The following is a 27,712-nucleotide window of genomic DNA, read 5'->3' on the forward strand; positions in this document are numbered from 1 at the left end:
AGTAGGCTACTCCATCACCCCAATAATAATAGGAAGATAAAGGAAGACACATTTTTTGCAAGCAACAACATCTGGTTTACAACACAAATTCTTGACTGCAAAAATACAACTTAAAACACCCATACCTCAACCTACATCAAACGTTACTTGCAATTGAAATAAACATTAAACTTCGAAATGAGAGGCTAAAATTCAATAATTCAATAAATCGTTGCAAACACAGAAGTGATGTATTTTAATATGGCTGCCATGGGGCCCATTACAAAAACCGACAGAGTAATGACATTGCATAAAATTGGATTTAAATTCTATGGCCATGTTTTAATGTTACTACCAACAGAATCCTCTGCACAAGGGTTTAGCTTAATGAGCTTTGTGATTCACAAGACAGGAAGATGTTCATGACAACAGTGCAAGCAACACCATTTCAGTTCATAAGATCAATCTGACCTCCTGCTATGTCACTGCATATTAAAATGAATCTCACACTGCACTGAATTATGTACAACATGAAAGTGCAAACAGTTTTTTTAACATTAATTCATTCCTACCCAAATCAGCATTTTATAAAGTTTTGCTGCAGAAAAACATGATGGATTGGCAGAAATAGGACACAATGTAATTGTTTGATGCAAGTTTTTTCCCTTTATATATATATATAGACTTTTTTCACACTTGTATTTTTCTAATGTAGCATGAGAGTGTCTGAATTGTACAAAGGCAAAATGACACTGAAAATGGCATCATCAATAACAAGAGAACTCTGCACAAAAACATACTCTCAGATTCACTGTATGTTTACATACAGGAAAGACCAAAATATCAAAATACTGTGAAGTGTTGGCATGGCATATCTCAACCAAGCTGAGTCTTCCTGCTTATGCGACAGACACAGCAATTACATAACTCAAGACACAGCAATTACATAACTGACCCTGAAAGTACTACCTACAAGATATACTCAAAACTGACGCCATGACCGATAGATTACTGCATAATGAAAGAATATTGGTGATCCTTAACATTGAGAAACTTCCATGGATTAAGAAGGATATTGGCAAATAAATTGCATTGCAATAAATTGCAATTCACGGAACTTATTGCAATGTTTTACATCGGGTTGTGCTTGACAGCGAGTCATACTGATTGTATTTGCAAACCCCTTTTTCTACATGCCTAATTTAAGATCTGTGCTATGATTCTGATATAAACATTAACATTAGGGTGGATAGTTAGGGATTTTATTTTCTTTCCAAAAACACTTTACTGCATATAAATTATGTCATATGGTAAATGAATTACAAACGGAAATATCATCTATCAACGGACGTCTGTTAACGTTCTAACTTAAGGATTTAAACATTACAAATAATTACGTAACATTTTCCATACATCATTTTACTCAATATACTGGTAATGTATCACTTGAAGTTTGCTGAAGATTATCGGTATACTGGTAATGCCATGTTCTAGTCCTACCAATCTGCCATTATTGTCCAACCACCACCATATGGCTATGACCTGATACTGTTTAACAGGTTTAAAGAACATAGTCATTGCTATCAAAGAATCTTTAACACATACTGAGACAAACACAAAGTCTTTGCATATACCCAAAACAATGTAAAATTGAAGATATTATCTTTTATCAATAATCTTCATACTTTATTATGTTTTTATCACACACTGATTAAATTCTCTCTTACTGTTCATAAATACCAAGATTCAGTTTCAATGTTCCAATGACTTCATTTCCTTCAGATTACACATCACTAGCAACTGGCAAGACCAATTACGCTACAGTTTGTGGATACCCTTTGAACATGATGACAGTAATTTTCAGCTAATATGATTTTGATTACAACAAGGTATTAATACCTTTGGTTCTATCTGGTCCTCAGAAGGGATTTAGACATTTCAAGCAATCTATGCAAATCAGTGTTAACGGTGTATCATCACAGGACAATCTAAAACCGTCTAAAATGTAGCACACAAACAACAGCAGCATTTTAACAGACACAATGCACAAGACTGCAGAAAACAATTGTGGATACTGGCACCTCCCAAAGACTTAATTTGCCTCAGTAATCCAGCCTTCTATTTGTCAAGGTCCAGTATTCAGACATCATAAGATGTAGTCAGACGCAGACATATCTCCACCAGTCAGTGCAAGTCCACAAATCTACAGATGGTCTCCATAAGGGCTTTCAGCCAATTTATTCTGATCATGAAATACTATCAGATAATTAGACAGCCTAGCAGCACTGGAGTGTGATGCATACATCGCAGTGTAGGCGATTCCCTTTTGCTCTTCTAGCCAACTGTCGTGAGGGAATCAGGTCCACTGAAGACAGGAAAGGGAGTCAAGACCACTGTAGTAAGAAAGGTAGCCTGAATTTCCCAACTCTCTAGGGTTCCTCTTCAATTTAAATGAGTTTGTTTGCTACTATCAAAATCATATATATTCAGGGAAGAGTGTCAGTCAATTAGGAAAGGAAGCAAATCCATTGAAGTGAATGAAGGGAACAAAGTACACTTTAGCAAGGGAGTGGAACCAGTTTCACCGTAGTGAGGGAGGAGAGGTCGGGTGGCCTTGTGGTTAGCATTGGCTTGTCATGCCAAAGATTGGGTTCGATTCCCCATATGGTTACACTGTGTGAAGTCCATTGCTGGTGTTCCTTTATGTGATGTTGCTGAAATACTCCTAAAAGCAGTGTAAAACCGAATTTGGTAAGTAGTGAGGGAAGGGAGTCAAGTCCATTGTAGAGAGGGAAGGGAACCAAGCCAATTGTGGAGAGGAAAGGGAACCAAGTCCACTGTGGTGAGGAAGGGAACTATGCCAATTGTGGAGAAGAAAGGGACCCAAGTCCACTGTAGTGAGGGAAGGTAACCAAGTCCACCATGGTGAAGGAAGGGAACCAGGCCAATTGTGGAGAGGAAAGGGACTCAAGTCTCAAGTCCACTATAGTGAGGGAAGTAAGTCAAGTCCATTGAAGTGAGGAAAAGCGGCCAAGTCCACTGTAGGGAGGGAAGGAGGTAAGTCCACTTTAGCAACGGAATGAACAAAGTCCACTGTAGTAAGGAATTAAACGATCAAGTTCACAGGTGGTAGGGAAACAAGTCCTCTGTAGTGAGGGAAGACAAGTCCATTATAGTCTTAGAGAATCAAATCGTAGTTAGGGAAGAGGCTGTAGATCACACTCAGAGAAAGCAAATTGGTGTTATTGTCATGCACCTTATCACAACTGCTGCAGCTGACTATAGAAAGCCTGCAACTCAATCCAGGAACAAACCACTAAGGTCACAACACCCACAATACTGGGGATTGACTGAACAACTTGAACTGGTAATAGCCATGAGGAGACCTTAAATGCTCAGCAAATTGGCTGACTTTCTTGGTCTGCCCTAATCTCCAGCCTGCATTAGACTTCTTGTGCTTGTTGTGGAAGGCTCTTATGTACATCAAACAGCAAGGTTTTATCAGGGGCTTTGCAATCGGAAACAGTATCACAGGAAACACGTCCCGTACAACTGTCTGAACGTCTGCTTAAATAACATTGTGATTATCTGTTCTGATTAGTCAGAATGGTCTGTGATAATAGTTAAGTACTTCCTGACACCTTACCATGTCTGTGGCAATATGAAACTTACTTAACAATCTTGATGACTGCCTAATAATTCATTGATGTAACTTTCTATTTTAAACAGTTGCAGTTCAAGTCATTTAAAAAAAAAAAACCCACAAAAACATGTCTATCACATCTGAAGCAATACGATCCTTCATTTATAATCTTGAATGGTGACTTTATTTATTGATGTAACTTTCCTTTTCTAATGGTACAGCTCAAGTGATTTTCATGAAAAAAAAATACTTGTAGCTTGTCTATATGATAAACACACAGGTATGAAAATACAGAAAATATAACTGTCTACAACAAAGCACATGCTGATCAACAGCACCTAACCAACACTGAGTAAAGGTGAGCAGGAACCTTGGTCTGGTTTTGTGCAATGCAGAAATGTGCATTAAGTCTGTTGTTGACAAGAAATATATAATTCTTGTCATAAATGTAATTACTGCATCTTTCAGTACTGTACAGTGCATTGTTTAATAACTTAAAGAACATGCATATTAACTTTGACTTTATATTTGGTGGTCTTCTGGACCCCGAGTTTTGCTCTGCAAAGTACAATAATGATCAGACCCTAAAGACGCTATCATATTTCACTGTGGCACATTGTGTACATCCTGATTTACTGGTTCATGAATTATGGCTGGATTCTGGGCTACAACTGCTTAGCTGCCTACAACATTAGTCAAAGCCACTGTATGGCTTGATGATGGGATTGATTTTGTCACTGGATTGTCTGGTAGACATAAATATTTACGAGCCACCATCATCTAGCTGGTATATTTGCTAAGTGTGGCATGAAAAACTAAACAAATATTTGTACAAATTACAGACATCCAAGAACAATGTTCCGGATGTAGACATCTGCCCAAGAACAAAGACGATGAGCCAGAGCAGCAGCCACCGATTACTCCACACAGATCTATGTCACCAAGCTTCTGGAACAAAGTCATTACAGTGGAAATGATACTTCAGATGTTCCCAATTTAACATCAAAGTACTGATGTTATGCCACAAAGAGGTACAATCAATACACCATGTACTCTGATTCCCTTCTGTCACAGTGAATGTGCTTGATCTCCACATGAACATGTCTCCTGGCACTTTTACCTTCAAAGACAGGGTTCTTGTACTGTTACATTCATGTCAACAGGAATCTAAGTCCATAAACTCATAAACTGAGCTTTCAATGCAAGGCCTACATGTTGACGTATCCTGTGTACTATATATAATATGTCAATACAAATGTATCATACAGCGTCTACCTGGATATACAGATATTATGTACCCTAAATATCACAGCAATTAATATCATACAGAACGCTTGCCACCTTGATATCAGATATTTAAGTAGCCTGAATGTGACATCAATATGTATCATGCAGAATGCTTGCCACCTTGATATCAATTATTTTGTACCCTGAACACTGCATCAACATACATCACCCAGAATGCCTGCCACCTTACATAATATGTACCCTGAATATTGTATCAATATATGTTACGTACCACATAAAACATGATGCTATGTATCAAACACCATGCATGATACATTAATATATGAAATGCACCCTAAATAATGCAGTGATACATATCATGTACCATACATACATGTCATGTACCCTAAATGATACACTGATGTATATCTTATAATGTATCATACATAAGAAGATATACTCATGGAAACAAATAAGGGAACATGTGAAAGTACAGGCGTTCCTTTATTCTTTTCCTGGTTTCTTCACAAGGGGTACATTGCACTGTGGGTGAAACTCTGGAAATAAATAAAGGAATGCTTGTACTTTCATGTGTTCTTTTATTTGTTTCCATGAGTATATATATCATGTACTGCACATGACATGTTGATATTGTGGACCCTGAATGTTATACATCATGTACCATTCATAGCATACTGACATTGCGTATTGAAACATACACATTTAGCTTTATTAAAGCTGTTTGTCTGGGCAACTGCAACCGCCCGAGGGTAATGCCTTAACTTTGTTTCATTCATAAAAGACATGGCGACTTCTTAAAAACGGAAACATCAATCCAAACACATTTCTCAATCACTCTATTATATATCATATAAAGTCCATGTTTCATAAAAATGATATCCATTAAAAATAAAGTAGTATTCTTTATGTGACACACATCAAAAACACAGACATACATCATCCAAAGATATACCTACATACATGGTACACCTTGTAACTTGACTCCTCAGACTGCTTGGCTCCAATTAAGTGCCTTACAATAGGCTATCCTTCATGGAGGAAGAACAATTAGATCTATAAAAGCCAATTTTCCTGTTCCTCCATGTAGTAATAGGTTTCAAGATAGCATCTTCACATCTGTCTGCATTGGCCTTTACTGATATAATCTACTGTCCCTAAATTCTGGTTGCCATGGAGAAGAATCTCAGGGCTTCAAGAAAGAATAATTGGTATTGAGAAAAAGATGGACTTAGGTGCCACTGAGGTCAATAATGACCACCAATTCCCTGGCACTTGGAGTCATCATTGTCACCCCTAGGTGGACCAACAGTTGACAGGCCAAACACATGACTTATGAGTATCTGTAACCCATTAGGAGTAAGTGAGTGAGTTAAGTTTTCTTTCAGTTCTTAAATCACATCACTGTCCCACTGCCCAGACCTTGTTGCAATACTACAGCCATTTCTGAATCAAGTCTAGATTTCCTTAGATTCTGGAATCTGTCATCTGGGGTTCCTTTTATTTTTTTTAATCAAAATTGCACAAATCCGGAGGCCAAGCAATAGTCATCCACAAAGAGGATAACAGCTTCTTAGTATTTGTCTGCTGACAAATTTAGACTTCCCAGCCTTTTACAATAAATGTTCCAAAATGCCTTTTCACCGTCAACAAATATTTCTTGGTAACACTTATACAGTTGTACAAATACAGAAATCAAAGTGTTATTTGATCAGTTTCATCTCTTTATTGGCACTGATTCTCTAAATATATTACACATATATTACAATGAAACCACAACGAGGTGAATATGGTATACATCAAGAATTACTGGGTAACGAAAATAACAACAAATCAGAAGTTGACGTATTATCTATAATAAGGCCAGACCAAATTTACTTCTTTCACAGACCAGACAGACGTAAGTTTGCATGGATAAGATGAAAAAAGATAATGAAGTTTTATGCGGTCACATAAAATAAAAATAAAATTAATGTTTATGTGACAAAATAAAAATAAAATTAATGTTTATGTGACACACATGTAATATTCTTAGAAGTCAGAGTGAAACTGAAAATCCATTCCAAAAAGTCCTTTAGAAGCATACATGATGATAACAATCTAGTGAAGAGAAATAGAGAATTCATAAAGGGTATGGCTCAATGAACCAAATATGCAAATGAATTGTAGCATCCATAATGAATGACACTTTGAGTTCGAGAATGAATATTCTTAATCGTTATTCAATATTTGAAATGAATCGCATTAGCCTCTTAGCTTAACCCTGATGAATACAGTGACCTCACATACATCTATGTTCAATGGCCTGAACATGATCTCTACTCAAAGATTTATCGATTGTAAAAAAAAAACCATATTTTTATTTAATCAGCCTTCTGTTGTTAACTGGTACTTTGAATGAAGTAAACTAACAATCCAATTTGACAAATTTTCACAAGCAAACACTCGCAGCTGCATAAAGCTATGTGCATTGTAAAACTTTAACCTCTTTTATTGTTGCATTACAACTCCAGTGTCTTTATTGCATGCATGTATTTCATTGCATGACAGCATTAGGTATAAAAAACATTAATTTAAAAAATCTGGAGAAAAACCTTAACCTTGGTAATTACATTACAAATGTGAATATTTCCATTATAATCGATAATCTTTCAACACAATCCCCAAAAATAATTCAAAGTGGTTTTGGTTTCTGATACCGCCTGAATTTCATCCACATCAAGACAGTCTGTAAATACTCCAATCACAAGCAAGCAAACAGCCCTCAGATTTCACAATTAATATCAGTGGGTATGATGACAGTATTATGACAGTGCTTTGCTGCCCAATCGCTTTTTCAGCTGACTCCTTTGACAAAGATGTTAAGGATCTGATGACCTTTTTTGACTGAACAGAGGAAATTGATACATTTTCCATACCCAACTTCACTCTTCTCCACTTGGATGTGCCTTGACATGTTCTTCTGGGCCATTTTGTCCACTTCAGACATGTCCAAGGTTGGAGAGAGTGATAACCAGGACATGTTAAACTTTCTCTTCAACTTAGATATCTCTAGACATTTGACTTGTCCTGCTTAAACTAAAGCTCTTCTCCTCTTCAGAGACATAGAAGGTTCAAGAAAGTGAAAACCAGGACATTCTGAACTTTATTATGTGTCTAGACAATTAACCTGTCCTGCTTAAAGCTTACATGCAACGCTAAACACAACTTTTCTGATTCTGATACCTTTCGGTTTGGACTTATTTCAATTAAGTAATTATCAAAAATGCAAATTCAGCTTATAAAGTTGAAAAATAAAGCAATGAAAAAACTCCTGTGAAACTGAGTCCTAACGATTCACTTATTTCACACCAGCTGGAGTGAAAAGTGGTTTCAACAGGTGTGCTGTGCTGCACATTGCGCATGGGCAGTTCTGTATAGCTTGAAGCGGAAAGCTCGGAATGTAAGGTCATGAGTAAGACAAAAGAGTAGCCTAATCTTAGTTGAGTACACAGACGAGTAAATAATTTACTCATTACATTATTGTTATTGTTATAAGCAGCCTCTGTCACAGACAAATTTAATGTCTTTTATATTGACACGTATGTGTCTGCCTGCCTGTCTGCTAACGCCAATATGCAATGCACAACTTCAGTCATTGACCACAAGAGATTTGAACTTAACACCTACCGGGCCATTCACTATAAACAAAGAGCCATGATGGTATCAGCCAATGAAAGCCTTCGTTACACTTGAGAGCTTGTCCCAGGTGCTTAGTTTCAAGCATTGTAAACCCAAGTACAAAATATTGCACTTTTGATTTGTGATTGTACTTTTATAATGTTGTTTGTTTTTTCATAATCAGAAATGTATATTATATGTCATGAATAAATGATAACTGTGCTTTAATTATGTTTATTTTTTGAGTTGCAGCTAAGCTTTCACACTCATCTAAGTTCTCCACTTCAGTAGCTCCCTGAAAATTCCAACTGGTTCTGCCTCCTGATTTCACCAAGCCTTGCTCACAACATGGCCATAGGTCTTCATCTATCCTGCCTTCACTTCCCCAACACAGACGTACGGGGAAAGCTTCTGCATGTGAAATTCAAGTAAACCTTGGAACTGTCTGAAAACCATGCAATAAATACATTCCTTTAGGAGATCCACAGGGATGGAGCTGTACAGAAATTCTGCATCAGGCTCCAATTTCAAAAAGGAAGCTTAGTGTCACGACTACAGCAACTCTATGTTAAAGCATAGGAGATACGACAGTCGTAGCACTGCAACAGCTCTGTGAAACACATCCCTAGCCTAAAAAGCACTATCATAATTTGACGATCATGGATTTCATTCATTCTTAATGACATCACTGCTTGAAAAACAGGTTAACTGGAGAAACAGCATTTTTTTTACAATACTTCAACTTGATGTTAATTAAGATTTTGTCTTCTTGTTTTCTGTTTCGTCCATGTTATTCTGCAGGTGTTGCCTAGTTACCTGCTGGAAGACTGCGGTGAGTAGTACACCTGGTGCATAATTCTATCATCCCTCTATGCATGGAGGAGACCACAGCTGTTCATTGTTTTATATATTGATCACTAAGTACTTGTACAAAAGAAGCCAATCTTCTTCACATCTTTCAATATCAATTTTCACCTGAATTATTGGGGTTTCGTGACAGATTGCAAATAATAACCCCACAGAACAAACAACCAATATTTACCACATGTCAGTGATTACACTAAATGTGGGTGAGACAATTTTCTAGATTGTACAGAAATACATTTATTACCACTTTATTGGTCCAGTGGAGGTTTCGCTCATTTTGGAGAAATTTCAAGCTGGCCCATCCCTTGAATATGACATAGAAATAGATATATCACCAAGGGTGAGTGAGTTTAGTTTCACACTCACTCAGCAATATTCAAGCTACATTTTATCACCAACAGAGAGTATAATCTAACAAATATGTTAAAAAGAATTAGCTAGAAGCTGGAAATAATACATGTATGTGAACCAAGAAAAGCATCTCCATGTACACTTTAGAATAACATTAGTTATTAGTTATTAACAAAAATTTCAGTACTTTATCATCATGGAGTTTTCGCTGGCTACCACATTTCAAACGTATTTTCTCTAAATAAACAGCTGTTTTGTGTCAAAAAACGGTCATCCTATCCTTTATATGTTTTATGTATTTATCAATATCTAACAATATATGGTCCACCTTTAGCGATATTCCAACAATATCACAGCAAGGGACAACAGAAATGGGCTTCACGCATTTTACCCATGTGGGGACTCGAACCCAGGTCTTCAGCATGATGAGCAGATGATTTAACCATTTGGCTACTCAACCACCCATTAACTATTGGTAGTTTTATTTTCATATGGGAATTCCATTGGTGCAATTTATACTTAAACATGATGTGTATATTTCAATATACCATGGTTCGTTTCCATATTAATGACGGAACAAGTACCCAAGACCAGCAATTTCAAGACATTTTTTTAAGAAACTCTTCCGAAAACAAATGATCAAAATCAGGTAAAATCACTGAAGCATGTCTAGTATTCTTTGTATTCATTACTAAGATAAATGAATGTAAATGTAAGAACAAACAATACATTGAAAATAATAACTCTGATTGCCTAGAATACCTGAAAGCATGGCCTGAATCAGGTAATAACGATAGATTAATTCCAATTCTTTTTCAACTTCGTAATTAATACAAGTGATCACTGTACAAAAACATTTCCTCTTAAAACAGCAAATGTCACCTGAATTATGCCACCAGTGAAACGTCTTAGCTGCCCATGCATCCCTAACTGGAGGCAGTTCATTATCTGACTGTCATGTGATATCATTGGTTGTCATGAAATAGCACTGGCATCACATTTCTTGGCTCTGAGGTCTTCCTTCTATGGGTTAATGACGATGTTATTTTGAAATCAGTGACATGCAGGGGTTGTTGGAACAAATTCTGTCCACCACAATTTTAATAACAGTAAAACTTACAGTATCACACAATTTTTTTGAAGGCATTACAATTTGCTGATTTGTAAGGCGGTTAATGGCAGACCAGAGGACTCCTGCAAATAAGTAAAACATACTGATCCATTATAAAAAGCTATCAGCTGTACAAAATGAATATGATTATGGATAATATTACTTGAAATATATGTAAATGGTGCAAACATGATACTGGAAATTAATATAAATAATAAAATAATAGCTGCATATAGTATTTCTTCCTTAGGATTGAATCTGCATTCTTTATTTTTTCATTCTTTACCTTAATCTGTGGTAGACCTCTCAAGTAATGACTAGCAGAACAGGAAGTACAGTTTAAATTGTAAATTTTCATGTTTTCATTTTGTCTTATTTTTATTGACCATTTGGAAGGAGATCAGGTGTTGCCAATCAAAACCCCTCTTCTACGTACATACACACTAAATCCTGATCAACAAGGAAGAGAAATATCCTAGACATAAAAACATCACTAGCTTGAAGGAATGTGTTGTCTATGCACTCAACCTAAAGAAAATACTCTGGCTGACAATAAAAGATATGTATCCTGCTATGACAGTCACTGAAAGGCAATTTGAACACTCTGTGATTCGTGGACATGTTCTACATGAAAGAAGAATCAACATACATGAAACATAACAACATAGCAAAATTGCTACATACTGACAAAATTGAAGCAAAGTTAATTTCAATAAATCTTGCAGAAAAGGGGTTTTAGCTACAATAGAACAAAAAATATAACTTACTTAACTGTTTCATTTACATTATCACACAACAAAGAGAGTTGGTCCTCAAATTTCAAAATGAACATTCATCATGAGAAGAGAACTACTTGGATATACTGGTTACTTGGACTAAGTTGGAGGCCGACTTTACTCTGCAACAAGCTCTTCAACTCAGCTGCAATTTAGGTCATAAGCAATCAACACCGGGGAAAGGCTCATTGTCAAGAGACATGACAGCTGTCAAGATGATCATCACAATCATTTCCAAGTCTGACATAGGCAGGTTCAGTAGTATTGATGACTACCGGATCAGCCAAGTGGCTGCAAATCATCCAATCATAACACCATATTCAGGGACAGCCAAAATACAGCTATTTTGCCGCAATTATGGCTATTTAGAAATGTGCTTTTTATGGGTATTAGACCTTGTGATGGCAATCATGGAGATGACAAAAAGACAACAGTGATACAAGAGTAATGTGAAATCGCAGAATGAACTGTTCCACAGAGTTAAACAGTTAAGATATAAAATATAATGAATATAAACATTAGGGAAAAGATTCATCATGCACGATTTTGAGTGAAAGTGAAAATACAGATCTTTTGGATATCAAAGAAACGATGGTTAGTATGAGGTAAGCACTTAAACAGTCCCACAAGCCTGTCAAGCCCTGAAATGATAGTAGTGGGATGTGTTCCCAGTCAGCTTGTCATGACATTGCTGTTAGTTACAGACTATTTCAACTCAAACAGATACTGCAAGGTTTTACAAGTCACCATCCTGTATTCTCAATTTCGCCTGAGGCATTGCTTGTGTCCTTATGATTTATCTGCATTGGTGCATCCAAAAAGTTTCCACAGAAAGATTTATTTCTACGACATTAAAAAAAATCTGTGGAATTTTCAGCCCTTCTAAAGAAAAGAAAGACTAAAACCCAAAGAAAGAATTTCCAGAAGAGGAATAAATATTTTATTACATCATAAGATATCCTGCCCATGTGTTCAAAGTGTTGATTCATTCAGTATTTAATGTCATCATTAATACTCTATAAGGATAGGTAAATTTGCAGTTCCACTTATTCAAAGAATGGTGAATGGTGAACTGTCATCCTCCAAAGTGGCGACTATGTGCTCTAGTCAAATGTAACATTCTCATAACAAGTGTGGACTGTGGAATGGCACTACTGTCAGAATGAGTGGGTTAGAACATTTACCACTCCTGGCAATATTCATGCAATATCTCATTTCACACCATATATGAGTTTCACATACTGTATCCATGCCAGGGACTGAGCTTCCATGACAACGAACACTGGAAATGGGCTTAGAGACTTTACAGACTGTCACCAATCCATTATGGTCTTATAAGTTTGGATTTAACACCTTGGGCAATATTCAAGCAATATCACAACATTAACACCAGAAATGGGCTTCACATACTGTATCCATACCAGGAGTTGACCTACTGCAAAGGCCGAATGCCTCCAGGCTACCTGAACACCCCAATTGCTCTTCAGAAGATTTGTGCCAAATGTGAACAAAATTCAGCTAATGCTCAAAGCACATGCACACACCATACAGTTTATTATAATCGCAGATAACCCCAAAAGCCGGTCAGATGCTAGTAGGTTACAGCAACATGAATTATCCCATCAGGTACTGAGTACTGTTTGATTAAAACTCACTTCCCTAACATGAGACCATAGTGATCATATGTGCTACATTGTGGGGCAGGACTGAAGTCCTAGAAACTCTCAGAAGTCAAGCTGCTGAACCCATCCATATTTAGTGAATTATTGTACTTTGAAATTGTGACATTTGTGTGCTTGTCACTGCATGTACTACAGTGTATGTACTACAGTGTATGTACTACAGTGTGTCAACTGGCCTGAAACTGTAATTAAATACTAGTCCTTCAAAAAATACACTATGTGATGAATATGATATGTATCACAAATACTGGATAACAAATACGAATAATTATTCATGAAAACACTATTGTAGTTAAGTGATAAATGCACAATATGGAACCCCCATGTTGACTATTAATTTGTCATAGTAATAACAAATGATCTGACATGACACTCAGATTTGGTATGACTAATAGTTATGTGCCATGTGCAGCCATTGCAATATAACATGACTTACACAACTGGAAAGTTAGGACATTTCCTCTTCTTGCATATTGCTCTTTGAAATTGGACATAAGGGCTCAAGTAACACATGCTCCATTCAAAAATTGTAAATATCCTTTCATATTTGGTTCTGGTGACCATGAATAACAAATGAATTCATTTAGGGCTATGGTCTGATTCACTGAATGTGTAAGTGTATTGTAGCAGCCTTGCTACGTACTAGCTGAGGTATACGGACTAGTTTCAGCTGATCTTACTGAAGCATTACAAAATTGCTGCAATGAATCCAATACAGATCATGAATAATGGATAATGAATACGAATACTGGATACTGAGTACAATAACTGGTCCGCAGTCAGTAGAAATAACAACAGAAATATATTACTTGACATATTTTCACCCCACTTTCAATGTTAATTTACAACTACAGTGATAATCACTCATGAATACTCGTGAAAACCCTCATGAATATTCAGTTCTAAAGACGGTGAATAGCCAAATGTAGAATGGATACAGTTCAATTCAATTAACACGCAAGTGAATAAACTGCCCTACTTGTCAGACTTCAGATTAGTGGCAATGTCAAAGCCGGTCGTGCAGGTCAAAGGAATTTCAAAACACATTTGTACACACGCTGACTCATAAGAAAAATCTTAAGTCACATCAGTATTTCCAAACCACTGTGGTCAGTTATTTTAAGGTTGAACTTTGCTGTCCGAAAAACAGGAAAATAACCAGTGGTTTTTCTTGACAAAATGACAAAGCATAAGTATGATTGTGATTCCTGACAATTATAGGAACAGTCCTGTGTCAGTTTGGGTATAAATATAGTGCATTTGTCTGGTGTCGCAGCTTGCTGTGGGCCAGAGTGCCAGCAGCAGTGGTGTGAGGTTACAGATTCCAGTAATAATATCCATCTGTCAACTCAGGCTTATTTCAAGGCAGGAGTGTCACAGACAAATTAGGGTCAGTCTCCTCTCTTTGCATCACATCCTTGCTGGAACACAGCTTGCCGATGAAGCCAGACTCCATGCAGTTTTCAACACAAAGAGAACAAACTTCAGCCTGTTCTTACATTACAAAGACAAGAGTCATGAGAAGATGACATATCCCCCCGGCCCCCACATATTTGAAAGGACAAATCATCCGACAGTTACTTGATGTTTTCTCATATTAAGTTTGAATCGTTTCCATGAAGTCATGAAAAATATGAATGCCATATATCTGTAAACAGCAAAAGGCAGCACTTCAAGATCTGTCTCGTACATCTGCCAAGATCTGTTGAAAGATATGAAATGGTTTTTGAGTTGTGCTCTGGAAACAAAGCCTATCCCTCCATTTTGAGGTTAAGTCAAAATCGTTTCCATGGAAACTGTGAAAAGAATAAATCACAAAAATCTGTAAATAGCAAAAGGCACCACTTTAGGGTCTCCCCTACATATCTGTCAAGTTTTGCAGAAAGATACTTAGAAGTTTTTGAGTTGTGCTGCGGAAACAAAGCCCATCCCTCCATTTTGAGACTAAGTGCGAAACAATTCCATGGAAACCAAGGAAATAATACATTACAAAAACCTTTAAAAACGAAAAGGCACCACTTTGGGGTCAGCCACACATATCTGCCAAGTTTTACTGACAGATACTAAGACATATTTTAGTTCTGCTCTGGAAACAAAACACACCTCTCACTTTTCAGACTAGGTCCAAAACGTTTCCATGGAAACCAAGAAAATAATACATCACAAGATCCTGTACATAGCAAAAGGCACCACTTCAGGTTCTGACTGACAAATCTACCAAGTTTTGCAGAAAAATATTGAACGGTTTTTGAGTTATGCTCTGGAAATGAAGTACATCCCACCATTAGACTAACACCAAAATGTTCCATGGAAAAACCAAAAAAATTAAAAAGCCAAATCTCTATAAATAGCAAAAGGCACAACTATAGGTTGAGATTATTATATCTATCAAGTTTGGTCTCAAAATATTGAATGGTTTCTGAATTACGCTCCGGAAACAAAATGATCACAGACAGACGAGGCGTTGACTATATCCCCCCGCATTACATGCCAGGGGGATAAAAAAATACTTTAGACCAAACATTTGTTTGCTTGATGTTGATAAATTCACCAGTAATTCTAGCTACATGCAGACTGTTTCTAGGAAACTCGGTTTATTACAGGAAATCTAGTGATCAACATCATAAGTATCAATTTATACAATTTAGACACTAAGTATAACATGCAGTTAACATGAATAAAGTACATATTGCTGGTGTTAGAGTCGTGTCTCATGAATAAATGCAGCAATGTGTAGCAGGTTATGAGCCTTTTAAAATAAGCATAATGGAGCAGACCTCAGGGATTCAAACCTGTTATGGCACCTTAAAGGAAAAACCTGTACACCATGCATAGCTGTGTCTCCAACAAAGATGTACTAGAAGTATTATGAACATGCAAGTTTGGTGTACGCCATGACACAAGGGACATCTTGACATCTACCTACAACCACAGACATGACATCTACCTACAACCAAACACATGACATCTAGGTACAACCATGCAAGTGCCATCTACCTACAACCACTGACATGACATCTACCTACAACCACAGACATGACATCTACCTACAACCAAACACATGACATCTAGGTACAACCATGTAAGTGCCATCCACCTACAACCAGAGACATGACATCTAGCTACAACCGTGGACATGCCATCTACCTACAACCAGAAACATGACATCTACCTACAACCAGAGACATCCTATCTACCTACAACAATGGATCTGTTATCAGCAATGCATTTCTCCATCACAGGATATTGATTACAGTCACCTCTTACCAGCTTCAGAGATTTGAGAAATGATACAGGATACACTTCGGACAGTCCCAATAAAACAAAACTACATATGAAAGAATATGTTGGCTTAGCATGTCTTAGAACGTTTTCATGCCTATATACCATTGCTTAATAAAACATTATCAGATGCATTATCAGATCATGCCAATCCAAAAAATTGTTTTTTTCCATTCATCACTATCAGCAGAAACGATTGATAATGAGAAACCTGATCCACAGAAACAATTTCTTCCGATAACATGGTCTTTCCTAACCATGATAACAATGTTCACCACTGCTCAAGTTGCTTTATGAAACAATCTCCTTTGTAAGCTCAGCATTATAATAATGACTACTAAACATGCTAAAAGCACTCTAAGCTGGTTAAGTCTCTGAGGCAGGATTTCTCCATGCATTCCCCACAGCAAAGGCTGTCCTCTAGTGCTATCATGTTGCAGTTTGGGCATAAATCAATGTGACAATCTGAGGACTGCCATGTTCCTGCACATCAGTGCTTGGGGGAAACACTACATGTTGGGTAACATGGGGATTTTGTCTATTCATGGCTTACAGATCCTATCTGTATTACATCAGAAGGCTTAAACAAGAACCTGTCTGAGGTCTGCAGCAAACTAGTCTGTCTACCAGGTGAATGTGTTCCCAGCAGTGCCCTCCAGAAGTTAACATATACATGAAATGTACAAAAATATATCACTAGATTTCTGACAGGCAGTAGGCGTCATGATTAGGATTTCAGTGAGTGAGTGAGTGAGTGAGTGAGTGAGTGAGTGAGTGAGTGAGTGAGTGAGTGAGTGAGTGAGTGAGTGAGTGAGTGATAGTCTGCTCCAGACAATCAGGTGATCAATAATGTGCGCATCGATCTACACAACTGGGATACAATGACGTGTGTCAACCATGTCAACAAGCCTTTTCCCTTCAGTTGCCTCTTATGACAAGCATAGGTTACATCTCACTGGACTACAACAAAAACTATCCCATATTCTAATACACTAAGTCTGGAAACATGTATTGCTGATCACAATGATCCATAGTCACCAAGAATGCACCAGGACTCAGCACATCTCACTCATGATAGCATTCTGCACTCACACTATCACACATGAGAGATTAAGGTGTAGAATATTTAACTCCCCTCAAATAATAGTTGTAAGACACAAACAAATGGATGATGTGGTTAAGAAAACAAAATATCCTGGTAATATTTCACAAACTCCCAAGGTAACACATGAAAGCATGCATGCAAATCTTCGTAAAACACAATATGATTTGAAAGGTTTAAGGTTCAACCTTTGAGCCTCACAAATAATGTCCATGTTTGGAGAGCAAGAACCTTATTGACCGTGACGAAAGTCCTCAACAAAACAAATACATTCTAGCACTATAGAGAATTTATCTACAAATATTTATCTGTGCATTTAATGAGAGGGAACCCCGTGGCTGTATTGCAGCTACTGTGCTCCCATTGTTGACACAGACAAATCTAGATAAGTGACAAACACACGCCATAATTGCCCCAAATGGCATGAACCAAGCCATCGTCACCTGAACACTTAGACAGAGAGTTTGGCAGTAAAATTACAACCATGGCCTCTGCACTCTTAAACAAGCATGTGAGTTTGGAACTAAGTGCAGAGGGAGACATTGGCTTGCAATCATCAAACATACAGACAATGGTGCTATTGTTGCCAGAGTGACCAGCATCTAGACCATCTGACACACATCAGACCAGACCACTCAAAAAACTACATTCAAACATGGAAATGTTTCTGAGATTTTGCCTTGCATTACCATGATCACAGATCTGGGTTTTGTGAAAGTGTGTCATGTCCACACTGAAATCATGCTCAGATATGAGCAAATGGTAAAGTTACAAAAACAAACATCCATGATAAAGTGCTTATATTTTGGGACTGGACGCATCAATGACTGCACTGATATTGATTTGAACGATTTACGAAACCAGTGGCACATTGCGAGGCGGTTGTGCTTTCAAAATCGAGTCGGTCTCACAGTCCTTGAACCATATTATTTTCCCCAACATCCTATACTTCCCTGCAGTGCAGAAGTCTTGATTTCACCAGGTTTATTTTCTGTTAACATCTGCAAGAATCTCTGGACTGCCTTGGATACCTTTTCAATCGAAATGGGTTGATTTGTTATAATTATATTATACAATCAGACTATGTACTAGTCAAAATCTAACCAAATTTTAAAACGTGCTATACAGTTTTCCAGCATTTCAGATCCTTACCAAAAAGTAAATATATTCATTTCAATTTATTTTGTTATAATTTTAGTTAACTAATCAACTTCTTTCTTTGTGAAGTGACATCCACGCTTTCCATGCTTAATCCTGCAGAGGAAGGTGATAATGAATAAATTAAGTATTAACGTCAGGAGGTTCTTTTTGTTAATGTAACGGTCGAACACAAGAATAAGTGAGTCTATAGACAATATCTTACAACCTAGCATCACAACAATTTGGAATTTTAAGCCACGTACACAATGGCACGCATGCATACACCCACACCCAAATGTTTATAACCAAATGTTGGATGTGTTCTTGCTCCCACAGACTTGCTGTACATTTTAGCGAATGACTGAATATCGTTTTATGCCCACAAATGGGCTTCTCATATTGTACTCATGTGGGGAATCAAACCCGGGTCTTCAGTGTGACAAGTCAATGCTTTAACCATAAGGCTACCCCACCACCCCTCATAGATTTTAGATAATGTGTGTACATGGTTATGATGAACAGAAATTAGTGATTCCTTTGACATCATGGTAACTACAGTGGTTAACTTTGTGTGGGTTGAGGGTGTGGAATGGAAGGGTGTGGAAAGGAAGGGTGTGGGTTGCCTCCTGTGCTTACTGGTGAGTCTTTGTTACCATGATTATGTAGAATGTGTATTGGCAGATATACTGTATTGAAATATAATGCGATTTAGGCACTCATATTGCAATATGTATTGTGATATCTTGCAAACTTATGTGTTTGACAGTAAGTGACATTAATTGTTCATGTTGATCCTATTTTCTACAAAACACTTTTCTACACTGTCCCTAGACACACCTTACGGTTGCAATAGAGCAATCTCAAAATTAGGTTGCAATTTAATGCACTACAATATGTTGTTTTATCATTGAATAACGAAGGAAAACATTTGTTGTGAGTGAAAGTGTGCAAGTTGGAATTCAAACCATAAAGATAATCATAGAAACTTCAAATTTGTTGTGAGTGAAATTGTGCAAGTTGGAATTCAAACCCTAAAGATAATCGTAGAAACTTCAATCATGTTCTTTACCAAATATACCAGTTCTCAGACTAAAATATTGTAATACATATTGTTTGAAAAGCGTATTGTGATATACAAGTATACCAGGGTAATACAAAGCAGTCATAATGATCACTGGAAACAATTTTTTGTGAAACATATTTCCCGACATTTCACCACTGTGCATGTTCAGCATCTGAACTTTGCCAATGTAGAAATGATTCCCGCTGATCAGATATGAACACTCTCATGGCAAATCCACATCCCCTCTCACCCTTGTTTGCACTGCTGGCTGGGATGGAGGTATGGACTAAATCCTGAACAAACTCCCCCGACACCAGACAGCCAACGTCTCCTCCAGTCCAAGGAAACCCTGAAACCCATCCCCACCATCCTTGATGGCTGGTCTCGACAAGCATCTTCTCCTACAGTGATACTGGACAAATATTTCTCTTACAGGGACACACCTACAGGTCACGAAGAAGAACGCTACCAGGACATCATCGTGGCTCGAACAGCAAGAACATTTGTATCTGTCAACTTCACAATGTAATACATGAGAACTGTCATAATCATCACCATAGTCCATGTCATAAACGCCTCATAAGTGGCACGCTAACTACGAAGATTATCTCCAGGAAATAAGAGGAAAGAACATTCTTTAAGTCCTTGTAAAATGAACATACACCAAGAATCTGTATCAAAACCTGAGTAAAGAAGTTGTTCGGCCAATAAGTTTGACATTATATGTATTTATCAGAGTTTAATTTCAGTTTTCTCTAGGACCTGCAAAGAGCACAACCTGGCTTATAGGTTTTGATGCCCCACCTAAACTTCTTTGTATTGTAAAATAATGTCTCTGGTTCTAAAACACAACATAAATACTTATTTCGGAATTTCAGAAAAAGTACTCAGCATATATCGTATATTCAAGAGAACCTGACCCAATGATGAATGATTCTATTTCAATTTTACATTATTCTGTTTATATTTATGACTGCTTTGTCATGACTGCTTTGACAATGACTGCTACCAGAAACACAAAAGATTTTGCTTGTAACAATTCACAAACTTAACATTTCTGTTTAGACCTTTGTGTCTTGTTAATTCCATGCGCTTTCTCTCCCATTAAAACACATGACAGCTATAAGATGTTGGAGGATTTTTTGTTGCCCGCACTAGACGAAACCTGTTACTGAAGGTAATCTGCACTTGCAATTGTGAACATGTACCAATGCAGGTTGTAAATAGCAAATCCACATCATGTGTATGCAGTAGCTGTATGTTATTTCTCACCTGTGAAATAAATATCTGTGTCATAAATGTAAACAAGAAAAAAAGAGACGAGATATAATGGAGTCATCCATTGATCTGACTTTGACATGCAATGATGTATTAGAACTAGGTACATATGTAGACTCTGCATGCTTTTTTCACTGTTATTGTTTTCTGACACACATTAGAGGTAATGTGTTATCACGTCAGATATGACAAACAACACATCTAAATATAACATAACTTATTACACATCACAATAACATGACACAATCCTCAAGGCAATCACGCAGTCAAAGACAAGAATGATGCATCACTAATTCATCCTTCACAATGCACAGAAAAGACACGGACAACCCATGATGCACCCTGATGACCTTCATATTATGGTAACATATTCCTTCACTATTAAGCACTGGATGTTTCTCTAAAAGTGCAACAAAATTGTGACCCGCAGATTCAGTTTCTCAACAACAGCAGCAACAAAATAACCTGATTTCTTCCCTCAAATTTGCAACCGAGTTCTACAATTTGAAACAGCTGCATTTCTCCCTCACTTGCATTTCTAAGACCAAAAGGCCAAAACTGCTCCTGTAACAAAATTGTAACCTTTCTACCAAACTCAGATTGTCTACTAAATTCAATTTTAGTTTATTCTGGGAATTCATTTTCTCCTGTTTTCTCAAAGTAAGTGTAACAACTGTAACTTCAGTGAAAACTCAAGACTTAAGTTTGTTTATAAAAATCAGCGCCTGATTGAGATCAGGCTCAATGAAAGAATGTTAAATACAGTAATAATTTTTATTTTGTGCTTCTGCTACAGTCTCAATGTCTAGTGATCCCTTGACTCTTAAAACTGTTTAAATTCAAAAGCTCACAACACAATAATTGAATCTGTGACCAAACTTGTTACTGTTAGGCAACAGATACAGTAGATTACTGTGACGTCAATGTTTGCGTCTACATAGTTGATGTGCTGGTCATACGTCACTGAGTGATAACACAGCCACCAGCGGAGGACGCACCATAACTATAGCTGTCATTGTCACTCACTCACATCTTGCTAGAAGCTATTGATTCCCTCAAGGAATATGTAGCTACTGGGAAGAGTATCAGGCCTAAGTTTTCACAATTTCTGAATACAATTGATTTAGTGGTAGATGCTATTATAGATAAATGACACTACAGTTAATAAATGATGCCTCACCAATAGCTGATAAAATATCATGACATTATCAATATGATTGGAACTTTGACATCTGTCATTGGCTAGTTGGTTTGTGTTTAATGCCACACTCAGCAATATTTCAACGCTGACATCTATGATTAACATGTTGGATCATGAGAAGCATTTCATAAGTTACAGCAGTCATGTTAATCACAAAATGCAATATTTCAAAATTAGCATCCAAAGTAATTGATTTCTAGTGAAGAAACATTCAACATTGATTAGTCTGTCAATAAAGACTGTAAAAGATTAAACTCATTTTGAATCCACCATGTTGACAAATTATCCAAAAGATATTCATTACGGTCTTGACTAAACAGATATGTAAAACATAAACATGGCAAATCATCAACAACACAAAATCATTAATCAGTTATGAGCCTTACAATGACATGCCTGGAGATGATGATCGATCTGTATGTTCAATATCTTGGCAATCACATGAACATGCTAGTCTACACTTTGCTAGAAGCAGTGGCCATGTAGAGTATGCGAGTGAAGGGAACTTTGGGCCTGACAGTAGGATTTACAGATCTATAGGTCAGATACTAGACAGGAGAAAATTCCCCCTGACCCCAGATTATCTCAAAGACTCTTTGATGCAGTCCTGGTACAGAATTTCACTGGAATTTTCATTGAATAGTATGGGTTTTGTCCTTTACATCATCAAAATCATTTTTAACTTGATGTTGCTGGAGTCTTAGAAGAACATTGATAACTACTGATCAGTGGTTGGCAGATTGATCACAAATTCCATCTTTTATTTCCAATTATTTTCACAAGCAACTGTTTATATATTTTCAGAACTTTGTTTGCAGAAAATCAAACTTCCAGCAAATATAAAGGTGTGCCACAAAAATATTAAACATTTAAATCACAATGATACAGATAGATCACTGTCACTGAACCATGGTGTTCAAGAATTTACAGGTTAAACTTGCCTCTGGGGCATATGACCAATAGGTGTTGGGTATCTATTCTTATTGACAATCACCATTGGCAGGGTTGATTTAAATATGGCCTGATCACAATTCTGAGAACCAATTACCAGTGAAAACAACTAGCCTTGTATATATTCAAACAAAGGGCCTATTAACCAGAAGGGAAGTTCATAGCGACATGTATCACCGACTCCCCACTGGCAATCTCAGCAAATGCACCATTGATATCAATCAATGTCACACGACAAATGACCATGTTTACTCGAGACAATAAATTATCAGTCAGTTCTAAGTTATCCCTACATGACATCTTGCTGGAAAAATTGTGACGTTAAGATTGTATACGTGTATATAATATTGAACAGATGATTTAACTGACGTACTGATCAACATATTATGTACACGTAGCACAACATCTATTTCATTTACCCTTTATTATGTCTATACACCCGATTTAACAACTACATTCGAAATCAAACACTAATACCAATTAACAGATGTACAATAAGGACAAACAGTGAGTATCCTACTTCAAAACATGGGAGAGTGAATGAAAGGCTTCTGTAACAATTATATAACACTGTTGGGTGAAAAACAATTTACGTTTTCCACTACATAAAATCTGTTTCCCTTAAAAACATTTTGACTAATCATCACCAATCATTACCGTTGATTTTCATATAATATATAAATGCTACTGTTATATGCTACTGTTTTTGTATATAACGTGCATGTTATTTAAAGGAAAACAGCTGTAAAGGTAGTTTGTATATTATACAATCAGACGTCATGTCATTTGGTTTTGTCTTTCCCTTAAACAAAGATCTGGCATGTAACGTGTCAGGAACATGGTCACTGCTGTTGTCAATATATTGTTTCTGAAATACAAACAGCAAAAATGAGTCTCATAACCATATTTTAAAATATGTTTTGTCAATACTAAGCAGCAGCTGAAATGATCTAGAGGAAGATAAGCATAAACTGAATTAAATTCTTAGACATGTGTCTGGAAGAAACTCAGCAAATGCCGAAAGCAGACAAATACTGTCATATATTTCTCTGAAATAGATGTCTTATATAATTTACAAAAACAAGAATCACAGACAACAGATGGAGTAATGATTGAAGAGCTGATAGATCAATTTGGGCATGAAATGTCCCATTTGAAAATTGTATTACTAAAGCACAGACAAGAGGTACTTTAATGCAAAGAAAAAGGCCTCTAATTGCAACTACACTAATGATGACAGAACATTTTTCCTTAAAAGTAAGAAAGAAAGACACCATGCAACTTCATCACTACACTCTGTGTAAGGATGGACATATTTTGTATACTGTTACAGTCATTAAACAACATATCAAGTGTCAAACGAAGTGAAAGCCCCCCCGCCCCCTCTCCTTAAATTTCATTCCAGTTAAATCATAAAATCATATCACCTGAAAAATATAATGATGTCAAATAGCTACAAGTTTTACATCTTAACATACTGAAAGACGTCTGAATATGCCACTCAAAGAAATGTTTTCTCATTGTTAAAATTTAGAGGGGATACAAGTAGAAGTCTCACCCTTGATACTCACCCAATATGTATGCTCCTATTAGCCATAAGTAAACTAAGTAATAATCTTTTTCATAAGATTTTATGCTTAAAATAAATTACTTGAAGACTTATACAGCTATTCACTTGAGTAACTTTAGAATATTGGATATTGGAATGCAATAAGGCTAGCTGAACTGACCCATTTCTGATTCTGTGTCAAGTGATTTGCAGCTGTTTGTTTACACAAACACTCACATATTTCCATTGACCTACACTGTCCACAAATAAATTAATTAAGTTACAAGTATGGTCTGCTGTGCTCTTGCCAAGTCTTGGTGTGTGGTAACAACACTACTAGGAACTGAGTGTGTGACTTATTACTGTATTTTGTGACAGATCATAATCTGCTATAATCAGATTTTTTTTTCAGTTACTTTGTTTTCCCTTAGCCTTAGCATCCATGGTGGTGAGTCTGATTTTACAGTTCGTTATTTCTAAGGGATGCAAGCAGTGTATACTACCACCCATGGAATTACAGAACACAGAGAATGAGAACAAAGACACAGGTTTACATGCAGAACGATTCCATGCCATTATTTGCTACATAATTTCACTTAAAGGCATAAATGCAAGCAGACAAGTCAAAAAGGATTGCGATATATTGAGTGTACACTTCACTTATACTGTCCAAACAAACTGACATGAACTGTCTACAATTGATAAGAAAAAATTCAAAACAAATTCAAAATAAAATTTTTCGTAGTCTTCGACGTACCTGTCCCTTATTAATTAGTCCTGTTGATCTTGCTACTCTGCTAGCGGTGTCATGTCCCCCTTTTATGTTGACAGCAATATGGTGAATATAGACGTTTTCTTCTGCTACACTCAAGTCTGCTACAAGGAGCGTCACCACGAACCACACAAACACATTCCCGCACAGGCATCTTCCACTGTTCCCGAAGACGTTCAACGTATGGACAGTTGTTTTGTCTGACTGTCTCGCCATGACACCAAAGCGTAAATGTGACACCAATTTCAAGAAACACGTCGCGTGACAGTAAGGTAAGCCCCCTTCACAACCTGACAAGTCAAACTGGAAGAGGTCAAGATGAGAAAATGGGGAAGTGTATATAACCTGAGACCGTTATAATCCAGCTGCATTGAGGTGATTCCAATAAGTATTGAACTGGGCACAAATTATATACTTCAATCAATACATAATTATCCCGGACCTTCAAGCGATTTGTAAGTCAACAGAACACGTCAAACAAGACCTACACGTTCTCAAGAGACAGGAAGTATTATCACTCACTTGAGGTTCAAGCGCCCCCTATTGTGTCATTCGTCATCACTCGCATCTTTCCGTATCCCGCCGGTCGTTCCGGAATGGTACGATTAGCTCATTTCGGTTATTTCCGTCACATCTGAAAGAATTTCCAAGGGACGTTACTGTGGTCTTTTGCGTGTAAAATTTTCTCGAAACAATATCTTGCATGGGTCGATTGATGTTCAAATCTTCTCATTCCAAACTTACATTGTTCCACTTCTTTATTCACATACAAAACCAGTTGCTATCCATACAGATTGTCACAGACACTGCTGAAATCACCATTCATTTGGATTCCCCTGCAGTTCAAGGCAATGAAAGCAGTCAAATAATAATTTAGAAATGTGTCCTAGCTGTCCACTGACGGGCTGTCCAAAACAGTTACCAGTCCTTAACAAACACAGGCAGTCCCAGAACCAAACAAAAAAAAAAAAATAATCAACAAGTGTTTTTTTTTTTCAAATATTTTCACCGACCAAACGGCGGCCTTACTTATTTAATAAGTCGTCCTTCACAGGAACAGACAGTCAAGGACGATGGGACGTGCCATATTTCATGTGAATTACAGGGTATTGTCATAAATCAATTACAAAGTACACAATAAATTAATCACGGTCCCCGTAAAATCAATCGTTTTTTTCCCCATTTCTTAATAGGTGCACCATCTTACACAACTTAGACACTGGTACTGGACGACACACGTTAATGTGTTTTACTGGACATATTCATATACTATTCTGGCTGAAAAGTCACATTGGTACTGGGCATCATCTCATAAGATAATAGGCTGCACTTCTAAATGTCCTTGGATGGGTGACCGTCCTTGGCAACTTGATTCCTAAGAGTTGCTAGGACTTCATGCTTACCCACAGCGAAGCACATGCGATTCATGTGATCTCACCGCAGGCAAGTGAGTTTGTTGAAAATGTGTTCACTCAGCAGAAAATGGGTACCCGGTGGGAAATGTTACGCCTAACAGACAGCTTGGGTTATCCGGGGTAATAATATGCCTGCTTTGACTGTTTGACTGTTACTAGCATGCACCTCGATGGAGTTTGGCGCAATACAAATGCACATATTATTATCGCTTCTCGAAAGCGATACTAGATGAACGTAAAACTTCATGACGTTATCATGTTGTGTTCCTCGGTGACCTGAAAAGTTAAAACGAAACCTATGACGTCTGTAAGAACTACAGGTGTTTCGCAGAATGCAAGGAACCTTCGTAACATATGAGGTCCAACGTAAAAGGATTAAGACGAGGACAGGTCACGCCTACTGACAGCCACGTTTGTCATACAGAGGCATACCGCTAAGCTCTGCACAATAAATAGGGGTTAATGGCCTCTAGATATATTTTCATATGGTTTATCTATATAGATTGCACGCATGGAGATTTTTCCCAAACTGTGAAGTTCTCGATACTCACTTGCGATTCCTTTTTTAAACATCAAAACATATTCTTTTTGTTGTGTGGAGTAGTGTGAGTTTGAGCGTTAACACGGTTTCAAGATTTTAAAAAG

General features: G+C 37.1%; 1 protein-coding gene across 1 annotated transcript in view; it reads right to left on the reverse strand.

The window, feature by feature from the left end:
* LOC137278356 (furin-like protease kpc-1) overlaps positions 1-26,199 on the reverse strand; it is a 56,685-nt gene extending 30,486 nt beyond the window's left edge. The window contains exon 1 of the mRNA XM_067810644.1: positions 25,638-26,199. Within this exon, the coding sequence (XP_067666745.1) occupies positions 25,638-25,868 (231 nt within the window). The 5' untranslated portion in view covers positions 25,869-26,199. The remainder of the gene's footprint in view (positions 1-25,637) is intronic.
* Between the last annotated feature and the right edge of the window lie 1,513 nt (positions 26,200-27,712).

Source organism: Haliotis asinina, chromosome 3, assembly GCF_037392515.1.
Source record: "Haliotis asinina isolate JCU_RB_2024 chromosome 3, JCU_Hal_asi_v2, whole genome shotgun sequence".
NCBI classification, from domain to species: domain Eukaryota; kingdom Metazoa; phylum Mollusca; class Gastropoda; order Lepetellida; family Haliotidae; genus Haliotis; species Haliotis asinina.